General features: G+C 50.8%; 1 protein-coding gene across 4 annotated transcripts in view; it reads right to left on the bottom strand.

Annotated features, from left to right (window-relative positions):
• Window positions 1-6,002: 6,002 nt before the first annotated feature.
• Window positions 6,003-21,131, bottom strand: part of AGAP1 (ArfGAP with GTPase domain, ankyrin repeat and PH domain 1) — a 560,398-nt gene continuing 545,269 nt past the window's right edge. For all 4 annotated transcript variants that reach the window (XM_032637223.1, XM_032637221.1, XM_032637225.1 and 1 more), the window contains 2 exons: window positions 16,424-16,679; window positions 6,003-13,963 (listed from right to left, as the gene is read on the bottom strand). In XM_032637223.1, the coding sequence (XP_032493114.1) occupies window positions 13,760-13,963; window positions 16,424-16,679 (460 nt within the window). In that variant the 3' untranslated portion in view covers window positions 6,003-13,759. The remainder of the gene's footprint in view (window positions 13,964-16,423; window positions 16,680-21,131) is intronic.

Here is a 21,131-nt window from a genome sequence, read left to right on the forward strand (position 1 = left end):
GACTAAGTCCCGGGACACCTAGCATTTGGGAGTCAAAAAAGGAGGAGCGGCCAGCAGAGGAGACCAAGAGGGACAACAGAGTATGCTGTGTGTGTGTGTGTGTGTGTGTGTGTGTATGTGTGTACATACACACACATACACACATGGGACCTTTGGTTTGGGGGTCACTTGCTACGTGTCTATGCACTGATCTGCAACCTGACTTTTTGTTAACAGTATATCATGGACACCTTCTCCCATCAGTACATACAGGTCTACTCTATTCTTTTTAATGGCTACTGTTATTCTATTATATGGATATCCCGTAATTTATGCGTCATATGTTAAAAAGGACTTCCATCCTTTTGTTTAATACATGGAATTGGTACGATTAGCTAGCCATTTGGAAGAAGTAAAATGTTCACGAATGGAAGATGGATGAAAGGTTTAAATAAAGTAGCGTAAAATAATAGAAGTGTACTAGAAGAGAAATTGAGTTTTGTGTAATTTGGGTGAGGAAGGACTTTCTAAGCATCACACGATGGGCAAGAATCATAAAAGTAAAGACTATTTGAGGATATAAATCTTAAAATTCTGTACATTAAAAAAATCATAAAATTGGAAAGGAAATGAAACAATGAGAAAAATTTTTATAAATGTGCTATATAAAGGGTTAATATCCTCTAAGTTTACACATCATTAAGAAAAATGTAAATGCTCAGAAAGAAAAGTGAGCAAAGTATAGCAAGGGTAACAGCAACAAAATACAAATTGTTATTAAGCAAAAAATTTCAACCCCAATAGTGTTAAAATGCAGATAGACTAAGAGATCCTATTTTTTTGCCTTTCGCATTGGAAAAGAAAATGTTAGCACCATATCGGTAAAGTGCTGGGGACCAGGCAGCCACATTCCTGAGTGAGTGTTTAAATCGTATGAGCTATTTTTTTTTTTTTTTGACATGAAAAGTTGTTCATGCTTATTTAAGTTTAAAGAAGTAAGTTATCATGACAACTAAGGGTGCCGAGTGAGTACTGACTGGATCTTGGATGAGAGGAAAATCAGCTATAGACATGATTGGGACAATTGAGGAGATCTGAATATGGGCTGCATATTATATCATATCAATGGTAACTATCTTGGGAGTGATAATGGTCTTGTAGTTATGCCAGAGAAAGTCCTTGTGCTTATTTATTTAAGGGTGAAAAATCATGATGTTGGTAATTTACTTTCAAGTGGTTCAGCATCGTGTGTGTACATTATCATCTTTCTATTACCTGTCTATCTATCTACCATCTATCATCTTTCTAATCTCTGTATCTATCATCTATCTTATATCTATTATCTATCTAGCTAACCTATTATCTATCTATCATCTATATAGAAATCACCAATGTGTTAAAATGTTAACAACTGGCGAACACAAATGAGGTATCTCTGATGTTCAATGAAATATTTCTTCAGCTTTTCTGTAGGCTTGAAAAACTTCTAAACAAACATCTGCAGGGAAGAGCGGCTGCAAAGGTTTGAAGAACGTTATTTTATTTTTTAAAAGAAAAGTACATCTGTATTTTTTAGAAGGCTGAAAGGACACGCATTCAAATGCGAAGAGTGCCCATCTCTGAGGTGTTGGTAGTTGTTTATTTCACTTTCTTTATTTTAAAAACAGTTATAGTAGTAATAAATGTTCAGATGAATCAGAAAATTCAAATAAGCAGAGAACAGGTTAAAATCATGAATCTGAGAGAGAACTCCTGCTAAGATTCACTGGATCATCTTTTGGAGCGTTTCTATACATACATGTAATTCTATGTATTTTTTCCCAGCCAAAATAGAACTCATGGTATACACACTGATGACTTGCTTTTTGCAAACTCTCACTCTGCGTTATAAACATCTTCTCATCTCCTGCAAAATGTTTCTTGCATATGGATTAGGGGGGATTTTAATATTTGTATGGTGTTGCTTAACTTGATGGTCCAAATTTTCCGTGATCTTAATGATGGTGATGATTTTTAATACTTACCGTGCACTCATTAAACACCGTTCTAAGAAATGTATTAACTTTAGCCTTCACAACCCTCCAATGTGAGTATTACCATTACACCCATTATACAGACGAGCACTCAGACTGTAACAGGGAAGAACTTTTGTATTCTATTACAAGGTTGTTTTTTTTCGGCCACGCCACATAGCTAGCGGGATCTTAGCTCCCCAACCAGAGATCGAACCTGGGCCCCGGCAGTGAAAGTGCTGAGTCCTAACCACTGGACCACCAGGGAATTCCCTCTATTACAAGTTCAGCACAAGCTTGAATGATATATAATGGCCCATCTCTGGGAACCCTGCCTCCCAGGTAATGAGCATTAAGCTAAAATGCCTTTGTTTAGCTCACAGGAAACCTCCTGACCAGGCCCACCTGTGAATGACTGCAGGAAGGAGGAAATGAACACACCCCCTCCGGAGTCTGACTGGAACCAGGAGATGTTTGACTTTACTCCCTCCCCTTCAGTGTAAAAGAAGCCTGAATTCTAACTCAGGAAAGACGGTTCTTTGGGACACGAGTCCACCATCTTCTCGGTCTGCCGGCTTTCCGAATAAAGTCCCTATTCCTTGCCCCAGCAACTCATCTCTCGATTTATTGGCCTGTCGTGTGGCGAGCAGTAAGAGCTTGGACTTGGTAACAAGAGGATCTAGGAAGCCCAGGCTGTCTGGGTGTACGGCCCACGTCTTAATCCAATACACTGCTTTGGCAATGAGCATGACAGTTTGTTGCTAAAAGGCAATATTTCATTTTCATACCAAACAGCTCAGGCACTGGGAGAAGCTGCAGCCAGGCTCTCTGGGAACTTGGCATCCAGGCCAGCACCTTCTGTTCACGGAAGTCGTTTCCCTGAGTGTGGTTTGGCAAAGCCAAGATGAACGCGATGGAGCGACAGTGACCAAACTGCCGTGCATCTCGAAAGTCCACACGACCAGGGCACAGGGCCTGGGCTACTCTGTCCTCCCAGCCCCTCCCCAGCCTGCCTGGTGCAGAGTCACCTGGACGGATGGCACAGGAGTGGGCAGCCACTGGGGTGTCTGATCTGTTGAGCACTTAGCAAGAGAGGACCCTGCACACAAATGATCACTGGATCCTCAGCCAGGAGCAGTGCAATGCCAAAGTTCTCACCGTTCCTGTTCATGTGGGGTGTGTGTGTGTGTGTGTGGTGCACGTGTAGTACGTGTATTGTGTGTGGGGTGTGTGTGTTGTGTCATGCATATGTGTGTAGTGTGTGTGCACGTGTGGTGTGTTATGTATATGTGTGTGTGTTGTGTGTCATGCATATGTGTGTGGTGTGTGTATGTGTGGGTCGTGTACCCTCCACAGTGCAGTAAACCAGGTTCTTTCTCTCCAGCTTGGAGCGCAGACAGACCTTGAGGCCGGAGCAGAGCTTGGTCAATACCACATGCAAATAAATAAGTGCTAATTTCCTGCAGTGTCTCTGGGTGTCAGGTGCGGTTATCGGACTGCGTTTATGGGCCAATTAGGCTCCTTACGGGACTCGATGGTGATAAATCGTGGCTTAGCGGCTTCGGGAATGTGCTAGGGCTGGTGGGGCGGTGGCGCTCCACGCGGGCTTCTGGTTGTCCCTGCACAAGCGCGCTGGGACCCGCGGGGGTGGGGCAGAAAGCCCCGCACATCAATGACCGACCCTGGCCCGGGGCCACGGGCCAGGCTGAAGCTCCACCGAAGTGCCTGGGGACCTCTGCGGGGACCCGACCGCCTGGCGGAAGGGGCGAGGCGCTGAGCGCCTAGCTGCGGGCCTCCCTCCGGACCCTTCCCCCTTCAGCCCGCACGGAGTGACAACGAGGCTTGGTTTCCCGAAAAGCAGAACCCCCCAAAGAAAATGGTGCAGGGGAGAGGGATGAACTGGGAGTATGGGGTTAACAGAACGCACACTACCATATATAAAATAATCAACACTGTCCTACGGTACAGCATGGCAACAGTATTCAATATCTTGCAATAAACTATAATGGAGAAGAATTATCAGAGAGAATGTACGTATACTTTGCTGTACACCTAAAACTAACACAATATCGTAAATCAACTATACTTCAATAAAAATCCTTAGACTTTGTGTTTGTTCCCCATATTTTGTTATTATAAAAACTGTAGCCATGAACATCTTTTACACAAATGTCGAAGTGCTCACATTACTCCTTGGCCGGATTCCTAGACATTGAATTTATTCATGTAATTAACACATTTATGGAGCCCCCCACTGTGATGAAGCCTTGTCTAGGCCCTGGATTCCTGGGCCAGAGGGAAGATTTTCAGTGTCTTTGAACACAATTCCGTATCGCTGTGCAGAAATGCTGTTTGACTTCGTTTCCACCAACAGCGTGTTAGGGACAGTCCCACTGTAGCCTGGCCAGCACTGCATACGATCACTTAAAAATTCTTGTTGTAAAATCTCGGCACTCAGTCTCACTTTAGTTACCTCACTGAGGCCGCAGAACTTTCCGTGGCCCGGAAAGGTGAGTGATTCAGTTCCCCACCCTGGAGGCGGAGAAGCTGTGATCTCCCAGGAGGGAGGTGGATGCTCCAAGGCTGACTCAAGAGCACTGGAGGGAAGGTGGGAGCGGTCAGGACGGGCCAGGAGCCGCTGAGTAGCGGTGAGGCCGGGCCCACCCGCCTACCGGGCAGCTCTCTGGGGAGTCTGGGTGTTGACAGAAGGGTGTGTTTGGATGTTGGGGAAACTTACGGGCGGAGGGGCAGAGACGGAGGGCTGCCCACTCAACACCTGCTCCTCGCTCTTCCTTACCACCAGACCCCGCCCCACTGGGCCCCCCTTGCGGCCCTGAATGATGTCACCTGGTCTGGCCAGCTGTGTGGCAGTGGTCACGAGCGGGGCTTCGAGGACGCCAAATAAAAGGGCCGTCTCGGCTGCCCCTTCCCGTCCCCCCACCTGGAAGGCAGACGCTGGATGTGGAAGAGCCCTCTGCGGGGGCCAGGAGGTGATGGTTGACCGCGTGGCCGGGAGGAGGCTGGGCCCAGATGGCCTTCTGGAACTGTCCATGCAGCCCTGGCCCGCCTACCTCTAGGTGTCATCCCTCACTTAAAAGAACTGTTTTGTAAATCTCTTACCAAATAGATAACCAATATGCATGTGAATGCACCTGATTCCTCCAAAAAGCAATTTTCTTGGTCTTTTTTTGGCTTATTTACTAGAAGACAGGCCACCTTTGTCATGGTTTGAATTTGGCCTGCCGGGGGTCAGGTGACTGCGTGGCTGGGTGGCATGCTCCCTTCTGTGTTGCACCCTCCGGCCCCTGACACCAGACACTCCGTGGTGCTGTAGGCTCCCCACGCCATGGGGAAATCCGAACAGAAACTGTAAATCCTACCTGTCGTGTGATCACGCGGCTCTATCTTTACTGACATGGAAGACTGGGGGGTTGGAAAGCCATCCGTCTGTCTGTAGAGAGAAGAGTCTGGAAGGTGCTCCAATCACTAACTGTGGTGACGTCCGGGTGGTGGCATTTTGGGTGAGTCTTACCTTCTTTATACTTTTCTGAATTGGGGGATAAAGATAGAATGTTATTTTGCATGAGAACATTTTAATAATATTAGTAATAACACCGTCCTGGAATGGGTTTACTTTCTAGCCACCGCTGAGTCCTTGTCACGTATCTGGGGCACTGTGGGTCCAGTGCAAAGATACATCTGAAGCATCTCACGTATCAGAACTTCCGGGCCCAGGTGATCCCTGGCTGGAGGAACCAGGGCCTCTTGGAATTTCTTGTAAATAGGTCAGAAGAGCTGCTCCTTGTTGTTTTCCTTCTTGCCGTGACTGTAGCACCTTGGGCCACTGTGCTCATGCATGGGGCTGCCCGGGCCTAGTAGCAGAATCCCTTCCGTAAGCACTGACCTGGGAATAGAAACCCAATTAATCATGACAAAAAATGCCCTCCCCTCCCCTCCCCACAAAAAAAAAAAAAAAAAAAAAACCCAAGAAAAACCTCCACGGAAGCGGTGTAGACATAGTTCCATTTCTTTATTAGAAAGAGGCCTCTACACTATAGCCACCTCTCTCCATTACTTTACACATTTTTCTTTTTCTTTTTTTTGTCCCCTTAGAATACTGTACAGCTGACACAAAAAAATCCCAAGGCAGGAAAATACAAACTGGCATATTTAATCAAAACAAGATCGTAGGAAATAACAAGCCAAGTGAAATGTCTGTCAATGGTTTTAATTACAGTACAAACAATATAAATAAAGCATCATTGAGTCATTGTGAAACAAACTTGCTGAATGAGGTAATATAAAAACCAAAAAAAAAAAAAAAAAAGAAAAAAACCCATCTCTGGATAAACCCCAGGCCCCTCTTCCATCTTCTATACATGGCTATTTACAGAACAGAGAAATGTGCTAAAATGTGCCGAGGCGTGGCCTTCCCTATTCCCTCCTAAAAATGCCTCTCAGTCATCACCTTTGACCTGCTCAGGCTTCCCTTTCAGAAGCACACCCAGCGGCAAGATGAGAACCCAGTTCCAAGTCAGGGACAGGAGAGTGGGGCTTGTCTGGGGCAGGAAGCCACAACCGCGGACCCATGTGGCGATGCCTGTGGCTGGTGTGGCCGAATTCCAGCCCTTCCCTGGGCTGCCAGCCTGGTCCTTCCGGGGCTCGGCAGAGCGCCTCTGATCAAGTGCACATGGCATCCCCAGCACACGGGCACTCAAGCCAGGGCAGGGGCAGCAGCCCCAAGAATTTGATATATTTCAGACACAAAAACTCAGTCGGAGGAGAGAAACCGTGCTGCTTTTGAAGGTTTGGAGAAGGCATTATTTCTAAGACCAAGATGCGTGAACAGCCACAGAGCAGTTTGTAAGGACACCTACCCACCGCCTACCCACCACGGAACAGCTCTGACCCTCACTCAAGCCCACCAGTGCACTCGTAATAGTCCTGGTGAGAAAACTGCCGGGACCCCGTGGGTGGGACTGGGGGGCTGAGAGGTGCGTGTTGGGCTCCCACGAGCGGTAAGCGCTAACTCCCTGGCTTGTCCCCAGCTCACGGCACCCTGGGTCCAGCCTCTGTCCTCCCAAGCGGGATGTACCTTTTCCCCAGGTGGCTCAGTCAGGGGCAGAGCTGAGTGCAGTGTCCCCAGCTGGGCTGCTCACCGAGGTCTTTGCACGAAGCCAGGCACTCTGGGTTTCTAACACAGGCGTCGTTACACGGGTGGGGAGACCCGGGACGCCCTTCACCCAGCCCCTTGACACACCTTTAATTTCCACGAGCCAGTTCTGAGTATGACCTTCTAGGGGATGGGCAGAGAGTCTCCTTATTACAAGAGTATTTGAACCGGCTCAAACATTAGCTTCCGGGCCGGTGTGGATGCCGTCCGGCACTAGGGAGACAGGGGCATAATCTGATTGAGGGGCGACTGTTCCCGACCGCGGGTGTGTTAAGGGGGTTTGCTCCATTCCAAAGCCTCTCCAGCCCTCTCACATCTTGTTTGGTTCCTTTCTTTCATCTGCATCTCAAAAGCTGAAGGTCACGGAACGCTCACCGACACTGAAATCTAGATGAGTCCTAATTGCACTCGGACAGGCGAGGACCTCTCTTACGCCTTGATCACGACCCTCGGGGGTCCTTCTCTACAGATGCCACGGCCAGGCCCAACACAAGACAAGCCTCAAGCCCACCTCTCACTCATGCAGCCACCTTGCCTCTCCTTGCGCACAGCGGGCGCCTGCTGGGAGCCGGGTGTCCCGCGGGGGCTGGAAGCCAACGATCCCATCCTTTTAATGGGGCAGCTCATGCTTGTATACCTGTAGCCTTTAGAGCCACCTTGGGTCTCTGCTGGGCACGCCTGCCCCAACCCTGCCCTCTCCCCGGCACCGAAGGCCTTCTTCCGGATGGCTTGAGGGCCTCAGATAAGGACACTTTCACCAAAAAGGCGCAAGCCCCCAAACGCTGACAACAAAAACACCACCTCATAAGTGAAATGCCTTAAGGAGAGGTTTTCAAGTTCATGGTCACTGCACCCTTGCTTTGCGGAGGGTGCTTGCTACACTGGTGAAACAAATACTTCTAAAACCTGGGCTTTAAAAAAAAAAAAAAATCACAGATTAAAAACAGACTTTTTCGTTTTACAGAATCCCCTGCTGATGAAATGTCCTCTAATTTCAACTCAGACCCAGACTGAAAAAGCCAACTGGAAAAAAGTGTCAATCTATGTTTCAAAAGCAGCAGACATCCAAAATGAGACAGGGAATTTATTCATATTTTTAAAAAACATCTGTTTTAGGACAGCATTACTTTTCTAAGGGGGAGAAAATCTGTGGTTTGGGGATGATCACGTCTTAGGTGGTTGAACGTCCAACGTGGAGGTGCTGACCCTGTGTGGCAACATTTCTCTCTCAGATGTCACAGCACCTTGGGTTCCAGTGACTACTTCCTGGCAGTGATGGAACTGAAAGTCTGAGCAGTGTTTCATCTACCCCAAGTGATTAGCCCATCTGGCTTCTCCCGCCTGCATAACTGGAAGGAATCTGATGTCTTGACTGAAAGGCAAAACTGATTTAGAAACTTGAATGAAAAAGGACCTGTCAGCGTAGGGCACAGAGCAGGGCAGAAGCAGACCCTGCCCCAGCAGGCCAGGTGTGCATCCGGGCGCCCCTGCCCACACCTGGGGGCCCTGACCTGGCCAGGGTGGAGCCCACACCAAAGCCCCACTGACCACGGGGCTTCCTGAGGACAGCCACTTGGGGAATCCAAAAAGAAACATGTCTAAACCATGGCTAAAAGAGAAAAATGCAAGTCTCGATGCCAAAGGCCCTTATTTAGCTTTTTGGTGAAGGATGGGGGTGAAAATCACTCCAGGACACGACTTCACAGCGTGTGAAGCCCACGTGTAAAGAGGCCGTTAGGAATGAATTATATTTCCTGGGAAGGAAAGATGTGTACCGTCAGCACGTTTCTATCAGAGTTCCTTCCTGACGGCTTTTCAGCTTGTTTGCTTGAAGGACATAAATACGGTCCAGGGGAGCTGCAGAAAAGTCGCGATGACCTTGCGGGGCACCTGACAGAGAGGATGTGAGCGAGTGGAAGCAGCCCGTCCAGAGGTGACGGATTTGCTTTCCGATCATCTGTGTCTTCTGAGCAGTTTTGGAGACCTGACCCTACTTTACTCACTGAGGACCTACATTGTGGCAAGGCTTCCGAGCTCCCCCCCGCCACCCCGCTTCCAGAACACTCTAAATGCAAAGAGAAAGGACTGGCGGGGTTGGAGCCACCGGGGCCCACGTCACCCGTGAGCACAGCTCAGGCTGGGGGTTGGGCAGGAGCCAATGGCCACTCCCAAGGGGGAGGATGGTACCACCAAGGGCAGGCCCAGGACAAGGTCACTGATCAGCCACAGCAGCTCAAAGAGGGACAGAGGGAGAGAGAAGGCGGCCCTGGAGCCTCAGGCCACACCCTGCCAGCCCAGGGTGCCTGCAAGCAGCTCTGGTTTTAAAGCGGAAGCAGGATAAGGACACTGAACGGGCCCCAAACACGAGTGTGCCCAGCGGCCTCTCAGTGCCGGAGGAGGTGTCTGAAGGACAGAGGCCTTGGGATCGACGACACAGCAGAGGGCGTGGGAGAGAGAAGGGTGGTCTCGGCCAGAAGCAGCGGGGGTGAAGGGCCTGAAGGGGACACGCACCCTTCCGTCTTCTAGAAAATCAAACTCAGACTCAGGCTGGAGGGCGCATGGCGGTGAGTGACGGGGAGGGGGCAGTGCGGGCTCACCCCTGGGGGAGGGGCTGCCCGGAAGCAGGGGTCCTCGGAGAGCCTCGCTCCCACCGACGATGACGAGGACGATGACGACGACGGTGACGCCGGGCTCAGCAGGGACAGAGGAGGGTCAGAGCCTCGACGGGAGGGCCTGGCCGTCCCCGCCCCCCCAGGGCACTGGCTGGGGCAGGTTTCCTGGCTGGCGCTCTTGGCCCCGTCCTATCCACATTCTGCTCTCCTGAGCATCCCGCCCCCGGCTGGGCATCGGGCCGGCACTTACCACACTGGTCCAAAAGTCACCACACCCTGCAAGGCCACAGGGTTTCACAGCTGAGGAAGGACCCTGGGCAGCTGGATGGGACGGCAAGGCCAGGTGAACCCAGGTCTGCTCGGCCCCAGGGCTGCCTTTCTTGTTGGACTATTGTTCCCTAATGAAGTAGTGACAGCTCCTTTGCAAATGTGGGGAATAAGCCTGAATGTGTTCAGGTGGCACCAAACCGGGAGGCCCGGAGCTGATGCTGGAGGCCGAGGCTGGGTCCAAGAGGACCGCATCAGGCGGCACAAAACCTCAGAGGAGGGGGCAGAAGTGCACGGCCCTGCACCGGTGCTACAAGGGCCGTAGCCTGGACTCGTGGCCCTGCAGGAAAGGTGCTGCTTTAAGGATTCCAGGCCAGAGTAATTCAGGAAGAGCTGCTCTCTCCTGCACCCGACAGCCCAGCGGTCAGCAAGCACCCGCTGCCCTCACCTGCTTTCTGGGATAATTCCACATAGGGCGGGCTTCCTGGGGGACAGGAAACTGTACCTGCTTATGGGACCAGACTCATGGCAGTAACGTCACTCACTCACCCTCGACTGCTCATCTACTGGGAAGACCGGAGACGGAAGGAACCCGGGACCCTGGCTTGGTAAACCCTCTGTCTGTCCACCCCAGTACTCGAGGTCCACCCATGCACCGTCAGAATCAGGGCTCCTTTCTCTGCAGGGTTCTCTTGGCCACAAGAGAAACCCAGAGAGGTCTGCAATACACCCAGCTCACCTGTGCAGGTGCCCTCACACGCGGCCACCTTATCATATGCCTTCCCGAGCCAGTGGGTTTCTCGTCAAGGAAAAATTTGAATTCTGAATAGAAAAGGTTAATGTGGATTCTGCAGTGGTGGCTGCCTGTGTCATTGTCATGTCCCTGAACTTACATGGAAATAAACTATGAAAACTGGACCCCCTTCCTCAACTGGTTATTTCTAACACTGGCCCTGGGTCCTTGCTTCTCTGGCCTTGGTGTTAGTAAGGCTTTAAGATGGGAATGAGAGCGTTGTCAGCAAAGAAAGGACTTCTAGTTTGACACTGACATACAAACAGACGAGCCGCCGGTCACCTTTATTTTAAAAGAAAACCCTTGAAACACACTACCGCCTTTTCTCTGTTGCCAAAACTCGGGCTCGAGAAAGCAGGCTGCCCCCTGCAGCAGATCAATATCGCTAAAAATAGCAGGAGAGGGGTCGAGTTTTCTAAGGAGGAATCAATGAAGTCCCAGCGCTGGAGGGAGGGAAGGGAAGAAACCAGTCTAGCATTCAGGTCGTGAAAGGCTAAGTGAAAAAAGAAGTCGTCTGGGAAAATATTATATTATAAACACATATAATAATCTGTACACACCCATATACATCCCAAAGAGAAGCCTTACGAGGAATTCCGAAGGCTTCACTGTGATAAAGCATTCCTACAGTGGGAGTTAACTACAATGAAATAATTTAAGAATTTCGTTTATACTCTATCTGTGTTCACTACATAAGGTCTATGCTAACGGGGAGGCCAATGCGCGTGGCTGGATTGCAACAGTAATGCGTTCTTCAGAAACAGGAAGGACTTTCTTTTTTCCTCTATTCACATTTAAAATAACCACACAGCGATGAAACAGAATTAAAAATCGGGTGGAGGGATTACGGACCTGTTGTCAAGGCTTCCAGGCTGGAGGCTTCCGCACCTGTTATCCTGGGAAACCGCCGAGTTCCACTGAGCTGCATCAAGGTTAGAAATGCCCATGAAACACTGACCCAGGTAGAAACTGTGTAAAGCTTTATTTTTTTCCCCACCTACTTTAATTTTTTTTTTAAAAAGTGAAAGAAGAGGAAAAACTCTTACAAAATAGAAGGTTTAATATATGAGAGCAAGGAACTTCCCCGGAGGCGGCAGGGTGAACGTGACCCTATGTTTCTGTGCTACATCAGTCCCATGCCGTCCTTCAAGGTGACGCCCTCTCCCCCCTCATACTGCCAAAGGGCTCAAGGCACAGTTGCCCCCTTTTCTTTTTCACCTAAGGTGTCACGATCTGGTTTACTATGTTTGGCCGCCACGTTGAAGGTGGCCAGAAACCGTGACGACGGCAAATCGGGTGATGTACTAAAATGATGGGCCTGGCCACCAGGCAAAAAAAAAAAAAACAACAAAAAAAGTCTCAGGGTGTTTCATGAGTCAGTCTGTGCTCCCAAATTGGCAGCAGTGGTCAGGACGGACCTCTGCAAAGTGCCCGGGTCTGGGATTTGGAAAGTCACCCCCCCACGTTGCCATAGCCTGTTCCTCTGGGTGGGCAAAAGTAGGGTCAGATCTAAATCGTGCTTTCCAGTAACAAGGACTCACATGCCTCTTTCCCCCTCTAATATGCTTGTATCCCCCCCTTTCTTGATTTTAATAAGCAAATTGTACCACCATCTTACTCTGATATGCTCCTTTTTAGAAGCTGTATATCACATTAATGGAAGTGTTTACTGCTGGGAATATTTCCCGTGTACAATGATCTGTAACCTTCTTATCTCAACTAGTTGCATATTATTAGTTCACATCCAGTTCAATTTATAAATTAACAGAGGTGCCATTTGTCTGTATAGAAATCAATGCATATTTATGAACTTCTTTTATTCAAATAGATTTTCAACACATCTCATCTAAAGACAGAATACAGAAGCCTGTGTGACTTGGGCAACGTGGCCCCCGAGTGACTGAGACCCAAGACACCCACCTCGGCAAAAGGACACAGACTACCTCTCAGGTTTGGGCAAAGAAACAGCCTTTTACGCATTTACTTAGTTCACTAAATGTGCTCAAAATGCTGTCGTCAGCTGAATTCGTGATTTCCTTTTGAACTTCCAAGTCACTCTTATTTATTTTTTCCATTTTGTTTTTGCGCCAAGGAGACTGCAGTCAAATAATACTCGGCAACTGATTTCCTCTCTTTGGACTGAAAAATTAAACAGATACTAAATTATGACAGTGAATTTAGAAAGGAGGGCTCCAAGGGCCTGAAAGAACATGTCTGGGATAACACGATGCTTCTAAGAGTACTGCAATCACATCGCGGCAATCGTCAGAGCGTGCTGTGTAACTACCTCCCTTCTCGGTGATGACTAATCGCGTTCTAGTAAACAGCGGTAATGCTGGAAGAACTCAACTGTCCGAGTGTAATGAAGCCGGTATTCTCCCTGGACAGATTAGCTACAACTGATTTGACACATACCATCATAGGGGCTTCAAACCTGACAAACTCTGCTTGCTTCTGATTTATGCCGTCAAGCTCCTCGGAGAAGAGATGAAACCCAAGCGTTCCGTCTGGTAGAGGTGAAGTGTACTGATGTGCTGAACCGCCAGTTAAGGAGAGTTGCCCCTTCTCCTGGCTGCGCGCCTCCCCTCCCCCATGTCCCGTCCCTTGTGCCACGCTCTGTCTCCCGGCCACCGGAGGGACCGGGGTCCGGCGCCGTGTGCTACCATCAACGAACCCAGGCCCGCCGGTCGCTCCTGTGTGTTGATCAGGGGAATTTATGCAAAGGAATCAATGCTGCAGCCTCCGGGCCTCCTCTTCGCCCCTTGAGGACCATCCGGGTTTTGTGATTTCACTTGGCGTGAGGGGGGTGGGGTGGAGGCGTGGGGGGTTGGCTGGGGACCACCAGGAGGAGTGAGGGGACGCGATGGGACTCACGTGGCGTGATCCCTGAGGGCGCGCGGGAGGCTGCGGGCACCGCCGGTCCTCAGATGATGGTGGGCACCCTCCCGCCGCTGTTGTTCCGGTTATTGTTCTTCCTGGACAGGTTGGGGGTGGCCATGAGCACGAAGCGCTCGTCGGGGCAGCCGTACTGCAGCAGGACGTCGGTGCACTCCTGGCTGGAGGCCTGCCGCGCGTAGGCCAGCGCCGTGTTCCCGTGCGCGTCGCGGGCCATCACGTCCACCCCGTACTGCAGAGGTAACAGAACCGCATTAGGGTCACGGGAGGGAGGGGACAGGGCGCCTTGTTCAACCCCGCAGGCAGCTGGGGCAGATGCGGACCCCGGGACGCGCTACCGGGAGCCCGCGGGGGAGACCAGAGTCCAGTGTCCCTGCCCCCGTCCCCCCTACCCCCGCCAGGTGTATTCTTTTCAGAAAAGAGTGTGCTTTTTGCATCGAAAAGCCCCTCCCCTGTGCAACAGAAACGGACCAAGGATAACTCTAGTTTTGCTATTTCTATTTTGACTTTCCAATTATAAACACAAAAAAGGATCACTCTTTTGATCTCAGAGGCGATTCATTTTCATTGAAGGAAATACATAGGTAATACATAAGAGCGTAAGAAGAAAAAATCACGTATAATCTCGCTATTCAGAGATAATCTTGGTTAACCTTTCAGCGGATTTCCTTCTAATGGTTCTTCTTTGAATCTAAACGCATATATGAATAACTGAGATAAAACTTGCACAAATAATTTTTATCTTTTTTTTCTTTTTTGACTGAACTTGGTGCTCTGATCATTTTCTCAGATCATTAAAAGTTATTCAAAAGCATGACATATAACAGCCATATAATATTCCTCCATATGAACATGACTCAGTTACTCTGTCCTCGGTAGCTACACATTGTGTGTTTTTTTTTTTTTTTAATTATTTTTAAAAATTTATTTATCTTGGCTGTGCCGGGTCTTCGTTGTGGCATGCAGGATCTTTTTTTTTGGTTGTGGCATGAATGTGGGGATCAAATCCTGACCAGGGATTAAACCCAGGCCCCCTGCATTGGGAGCACGGAGTCTCACCCACTGGACCACCAGGAAGTCCCTACACATAGTGTTTTAAAGTTGTCATTGGTCTAAATAGTGCTGTGATGTACACCCTCATATTGAACCTTTCTCAGGATCCCTGATTGTCAGAGTGATGACTAGAAGGGGTAATAGGAGATTAAATTACACAAATAGTTTTAAGCTTCTGGATCTTGAGAAAGGGTGGACTGATGTCCACTTCCACCACCATGGATGGGAGTCTCATCTCTCGTCTTCAGGAAGCATTGGCATTAAAGGAACTCTTGGCCAATTTGAGGGGGAAAGATGGCATGCAATCTGTTAACGGAACTGTGCTCCCCCAAACTTTATATGCTGAAGTCCCAACATAGGAACTGTATTTGGACACAGGGCCTTTAAAGAGGTGATTAAGGTTAACTGAGGTCATATGGGTGGGGCCCTAATCGAATACGACCTGTGTCCTTGTAAGAAGAGAAAAAGACAGCAGGGATGCATGTGCATACAGAGGAAAGGCCCTGTGAGGACACAGAGAGAAGTCTGCAAGCCAAGGGGAGGGGCCTCAGGGAAAAAAGACCCTGCCCTCACCTTGACCTTGGACTTGGACTTCTGGCCTCCAGAACTGTGAGAAAATAAATTTCTGTTGTTTAACCCCCCGAGTCTGTCGTGTTTTGTCAGGGCAGCCCCAGCAGACTCATATGCAACTGCTAACATGAAGCTGAACCCTGAGTGATTCTGGTATCTGTGTACCTAATTCTCCCATCACAGCCATCCCAAGAGTCAGGTAAAAATATGTAGAAACTGGCATCGTTCTCAGCTGTGCTGGACAGACCCATCGCCTGCCCCTGGGGCTGGGAACAGAAGAGCCCCCAGCAGGTGACCCACCTCTGGACAGTGTCTCACTGCTGGTGAGCACACACCTCCCCTCCCTACCCAGGACCCTCTCAATGGGCAGCTTTCTGCCACCCTTCGAATGGGGATCTGCTGTGGCCAAGGACCCCAGAGGCATGCAGGCAGCGGCCAGGCAGGGGGTGTGGGCTTCTCCGAAGCAGCTCCTGGTGGCACGGTCATTTTCTCCCTTTCTTCTCCCCATTCAAGCTGCGTGGCAAATGATTCAAAAGAGATTAAAAAGATAACTCTCCCCAGCGGAAATTAATCGGAAGAGTCCAGAAGAAGCCCTTTGACAAACTCCGACCACATCAAAGCTCAAAGTCTAGGGTCCAGCATTTTTGTGTTATGTGAATGAAAAATCCACAGGTGTGGCAACGGGAAAACCACATAAACCGTTCAGCTTATATCCTCTCTCTCCACCCCTCCCCACAAAACGATGATGGGAGTCTTTTGTAAAAGCAACGAGAGGAGCATCACCAACTACGCTTGACCCAAGGCGGGGGTCATCCCAAAGATGAACTCAGCAGAAACGCTGGCAAATGCTGTGCAAAGTGGACCACGGTGCCCGCGTAAGGAGACCCCATTCCTCCCTTTTAAACTGGTGCTCTGCGTGTGCCCTCACACAGGTGGGCTGAAAGGGAGCCCCCCGACCCCACATCCTAAAGTCCCTATTACTAATGCTTCCCACTTCCAGGCAGGCAACGATAACCTTCTCCCAGAATGATGCCCGCGGAGCAGCGCCGAGGGCACGTGGGCGACCTACCCAGATGAGAAGCTGGGCCAGGACCACATTGCCCTTCCGACAGGCCAGGTGCAGTGCCGTGCGGCCGTCCCCCTCCCCGCAGGTCTCGTTCACTTCGTCCCGGGAGCCGTGCGCCAGCAGCAAGATGACCATCCGTAGGTCCTCGTCGGCGGTGGCCCGCAGCAGGTGCTGGCCTGGGGACAGCTCCGTGCACGCCAGCGGGGCCAGGAAGAGCTTCTGCTCGTACTTGGCCCGGATCCACCTCTCCTTCTCTTCCCTGCAAGAGTCACCAGACAGGCGAGGTCACGATTGCGAGACAGAACCAAGGCTGCACCCCTCTGCCCAGCCACCACCGTGTGTGTGGTGTGTGGTCCGGAGGCGTCCAGGGGGCCGTGACAAGTGTCTTCACCCGGCACCAGGAAGCCCCCCTCGGGGGAAAGGCTTCCCTACAGTGTACAAAGTGGGTCCCCACCAGGAGCACCACCTGGGCACCTGTTAGAGATGCAGGTTCTCAGGCCCCATCCCAGCCCCCAGAATCAGAACCCCTGGGATGTGTTTCAACCAGCCCTGCAGGGGATTCTGACGTCCTAAGGTGTGAGAACCAGGGATCGGCCTTGAGCTCTCATGTGATTTCTTCTGCTTTTTGTGGCCCCAGAAGAATCACCCCACCGCCCGGGGTCCCGCCCAACGCAGGATGGATGCCACAGCCTCGGAGGCCCGATCCACTTTAAGCGGCCACAGTCAGAGCCAGGATTACAGACCACTTGGCTGGAGTCCAGGGGGCAGGGTGGCCGGTGGGCTCTCCCACCCGGTGTGACCTCGAGGGCTTAGTTCTCAGCCTCATCGGCCGGGGAGGGGGTGTGTGTGAGCTCGGGGGTCTTATACACACTCCCGTAGAAGAAAATGTTGCTACAGACCACATATGAAAAGGCAGCGAATCCAATGGGGAAAAGAGATGCAAGCGTGACCCTGCTCGGCTTTGTTAGCTCTTGGGATACTTGGGGGAGCCTTGGTGAGGGTGTCAACAACTCCTTCAAGACGAAGAGCAGCCGGGTGGGTTTTCCAGGGAAAGTGGGCTGAGGCCCAGCCTAGGAGGCCAGGCAGGTGGCCCCCTGAGGCCAGAGCTGAGTCAGGGTGCAGAGGGCAGGAGGACATGGGGAGGGAGGGTGTGAAGCACGATGGGCATGGCTGCTGGTGCCCCTCCCCCAGGAGCATAACCCCAGGGGGGTGGGAGTGATAACAGGCCCACTCTCTGGGGCCCAAAGAGGACACAGGATGTTGCCTGAGACATCTGGAAGGAGGGCTGGGGAAGGGAGGAGGGGGCAGGATGGGAAGAGAGGAGCTGAAGAAAGAGAGAAAGAAACCAACAGCAAGGTGTGTTTATATTGACCGGACGGAGAAGACCGCGGGCCATCTACGCCTGCACTTGGGCCGCTAATGGTGGATTTGGGTGTTGCCTCTTCTAATAAAGGTGAAGACCACTGAAAACAACTCAGTAATCCTCAAGACTGCAGCACTGCTAGGGGGAAAAAAAGTGGGGGGGAAATGCAGAAGACAGAAGTGAGATTTCACAAGTAGCTCCTGAAATGAGAGAGTCTGGGAACAGAACGGGGCCGGGGCTGGGAGCGGGGGTAGGGGGAGTGGGGTGGGGGACCTTAGGCCGGACAGATGCTTTTTTTTTTTTTTTTTTTTTTTTTTTTTTGATGTGGACAATTTTTGAAAAGTCTTTATTGAATTTGTTACAATATTGCTTCTGTTTTATGGCCGCGAGGCATGTGGGATCCTAGCTCCGTGACCAGGGATTGAACCTGCACCCCCTGCAGTGGAAGGCAAAGTCTTAACCACTGGGCCGCCAGGGAAGTCCCCGGACGGATGCTCTTTGATGAGGCTGATGAAAGAAGAAACAGAAGCCCTAGAGATAAGAAGTGACTGTAATTACTCACAGAGACGTACATATACACTGATCCACAATTGCCCTCTCCTAAAACTCAGCATTTTCTCCGGGGGAGTCAGGAGGGTACATAGCTACAAACCACACAGAGGAATCACCTGGGGCCTCCGCTAGACTGGAGAAAGAAAACTCGTTACCCGTGACATTTTTCCTTTCCGAGTACAGAATAAAGGCCCTGTTTACACCTTTCCCCCGTGTTTACATTGCTCCTAGGGATGTAGTGTCGGGTTAGCCCTAATCTGTTTCTAAATACTTAGGCAAACATTTTCTTCCAGGAGTAAACCTGGATTAGCTTTGCTTCGCTTCCTGGTCCATACGAGGGACCCCCGAGCGACCCCCCGACCCTTTTCATGAGGCCATTTCTAGGACGAGCACGTGGGTACAGCTGAGAGCTCACACCAGCACCCGGAGGCCGGCTGCACACCCTCCCCCACTTGGGCCAAAACACAAGCACAAAAGCGCCGGCAACACCTTGGAAGTACCGGAAGAGGTGAAAGACGAAGAAACCCCAGGCCGGGCCCTGCTTTTCGTGTTACTTAAAAACCTTATTTCAAATGTATTACACATATGTTGATGCATTTCATAAATCACCGAAGAGCAAAACGCGAATTAAATGAAAAGGGACAGGAGTGGGGGAGATAACAGCCAGATTTTCAAGTTCCAATCTGCTACTTCTCATTTCTTGGGAGGCATTAAAATCAGACCTCCTTTACTCTGCTCCGGTTGATTTTAATACTCATTGCCAAGTCATTCAGGGATAAACCAGAGGACGGAACACGGTAGCTACAGTCCTAACTGCAATTATTCCATTTTCTTCTTAACATTGGAAGACCCCAGCCAAAGAACGAGGTCAGACACCCCCGCCTCTAGCTCCTCTGCCGTGGTCCGTGTGGTCTCTTGGGGAACGCCCCGCCCCAAGCTCACCTGAACTCACCGAACTCGACACGCGTCTGAACGATGAGCGCATTTAAGCTGTTCTTCGCTTTTAAAAATCAGTGTCGTTCGCAATACGTAATAAAGGCAGGTCCAGGTTTCGTGGGGCCGAAAACACATACCATTTGGGGAGCCTTCTGTAAGAGGAAGACTCTGAGATTATGTACGTGAAACGAGGAACAGGGAGGAGGGCCTGGGGCTTGGGCTTCCTTAGCTTGGAGCGGGGTGATGATTATTTGTAAGGGTTTCAGAGCCTCCAACAACTCAAATACAGATAACAGGCTTGATACTGGGAACCGTCCCCAAGCGATGCTGCAAGGAGACAAAAGCAGCGAAAGCCTCTAGGCAGCCTTCTCGCTGGGGTCCACCTTTCCCAGCCCCACGTCCACACGGCTCCTCACCTCCACCAAGGGCGCCCCTAGATCTGTTCAATGCATGGTTTTTATTATCTGACAGGACCACGGCTCTTCACCAAAGCTTCTTGTGTTATTTAAAAACAAGCCTTCGATGTCGGCTTCGGGTCCTGCAGGACGGTGATGTTTCAGCGTTTGTTTGTTTTTTTCAGACACCAGGAGGCCGGAGAGCAAAGGAAGGCAGACCGCTGGGCCTTGAGTCTGTGTCAGGAGCGCTGCTTCTCCACAGCTGAAATCCAACTGGAAGGAACAGGGGATTCAGGAACGTTTCCGTCTTGTGGGAGCTAATTCAGCAACCCCCATGCGTGCATCAGCACTTAATATTAGTTACAGCCTACGTCCTGTGGTCACTGTCCACGCTGACAAACCAGGAGGAAAGCTTAATTCTGCGTGCTCCCTGCAGCGGCCAGAGGGAGGGAAAAGAGAGTCCACACTGAGCTAAAAGGCTGCGGGTTTCGGCCTTGGAGAGGCTGGCGCTCATGCGCTTGCTTTGTTCTTCTTTGTGGTGCAGACTTTTGCAACTTCAGTCACTTCCTGGGCCCTCGCTTCCTCACCTGTAAAACGGGCACAGTGACGTCTACGGCAGGCAAGGTGGTTTTGGAATTTGAAGTCACGTGTTCGGGTGAAGTGCTGGCCGTACACGGTGGTCCCCTGACAAATGGCAGCCGTGGCTGTCGTGATGCTTGAAGAGAATAACATCTCAAGATCCGCACCGCTGTCGTGCTCACAAGCGCTCCCCGTGGGGGCGTCGCGGGTGACGAGGTGGCGTTGGGGGCAGGGGGGTGGCGTCTGACACTCCCGCTGGGTGGGCGAGAGGACCCTGGCCAGAGGCCTTGACAAACCCATGGGTGTCCTGTGGGGCTCCCCCTCCAGGGTGCAGAAGAACCTGAGACACTGGGGTGAGGAGTGGTCAGCAGATTCAAACGACCCCATAGCTGTCAGGACCTCTGGGGCCAAGTCTGGCTGGCCTCTGCCCGTGGCCTTGAGGCATCTAAAGCCTTCCTGGATGTTATGGACTGAACTGTGTCCCCCCCACCCCCCCACCCCGCCCCGATTCGTGTGCTGAAGCCCTACCCCACCCAACGTGACTGTATTTGAAGACAGAGCATTTAGGAAGTAATCGAGGTGGACTGAGGTCACGGTCCTGGTCCGTATAAGAAGGGGAAGAAACAGCTGGGGGTCTTTCTCCCCGTGCACAGAGGAGAGGACACAGCCGGTAGGTGGGTCTGCAGGCCAGGAAGAGGCCTCAACAGAAACCAACCCTGCCGACACCCTGACCTTGGATTTACAGCCTCCGGAGCTGTGAGAAAATGAACTTGTATTATTTAACCCCTCCGCCTCCTCTACCCCCGTCTATGGTATTTTGTTATGGCAGCTGGTCTGACGAATACACTGGACAGCCACATGGTCCACTGTTTCCACTTGGCTTCTG

Source organism: Phocoena sinus, chromosome 7 (assembly GCF_008692025.1).
Source record: "Phocoena sinus isolate mPhoSin1 chromosome 7, mPhoSin1.pri, whole genome shotgun sequence".
Lineage (NCBI taxonomy): Eukaryota > Metazoa > Chordata > Mammalia > Artiodactyla > Phocoenidae > Phocoena > Phocoena sinus.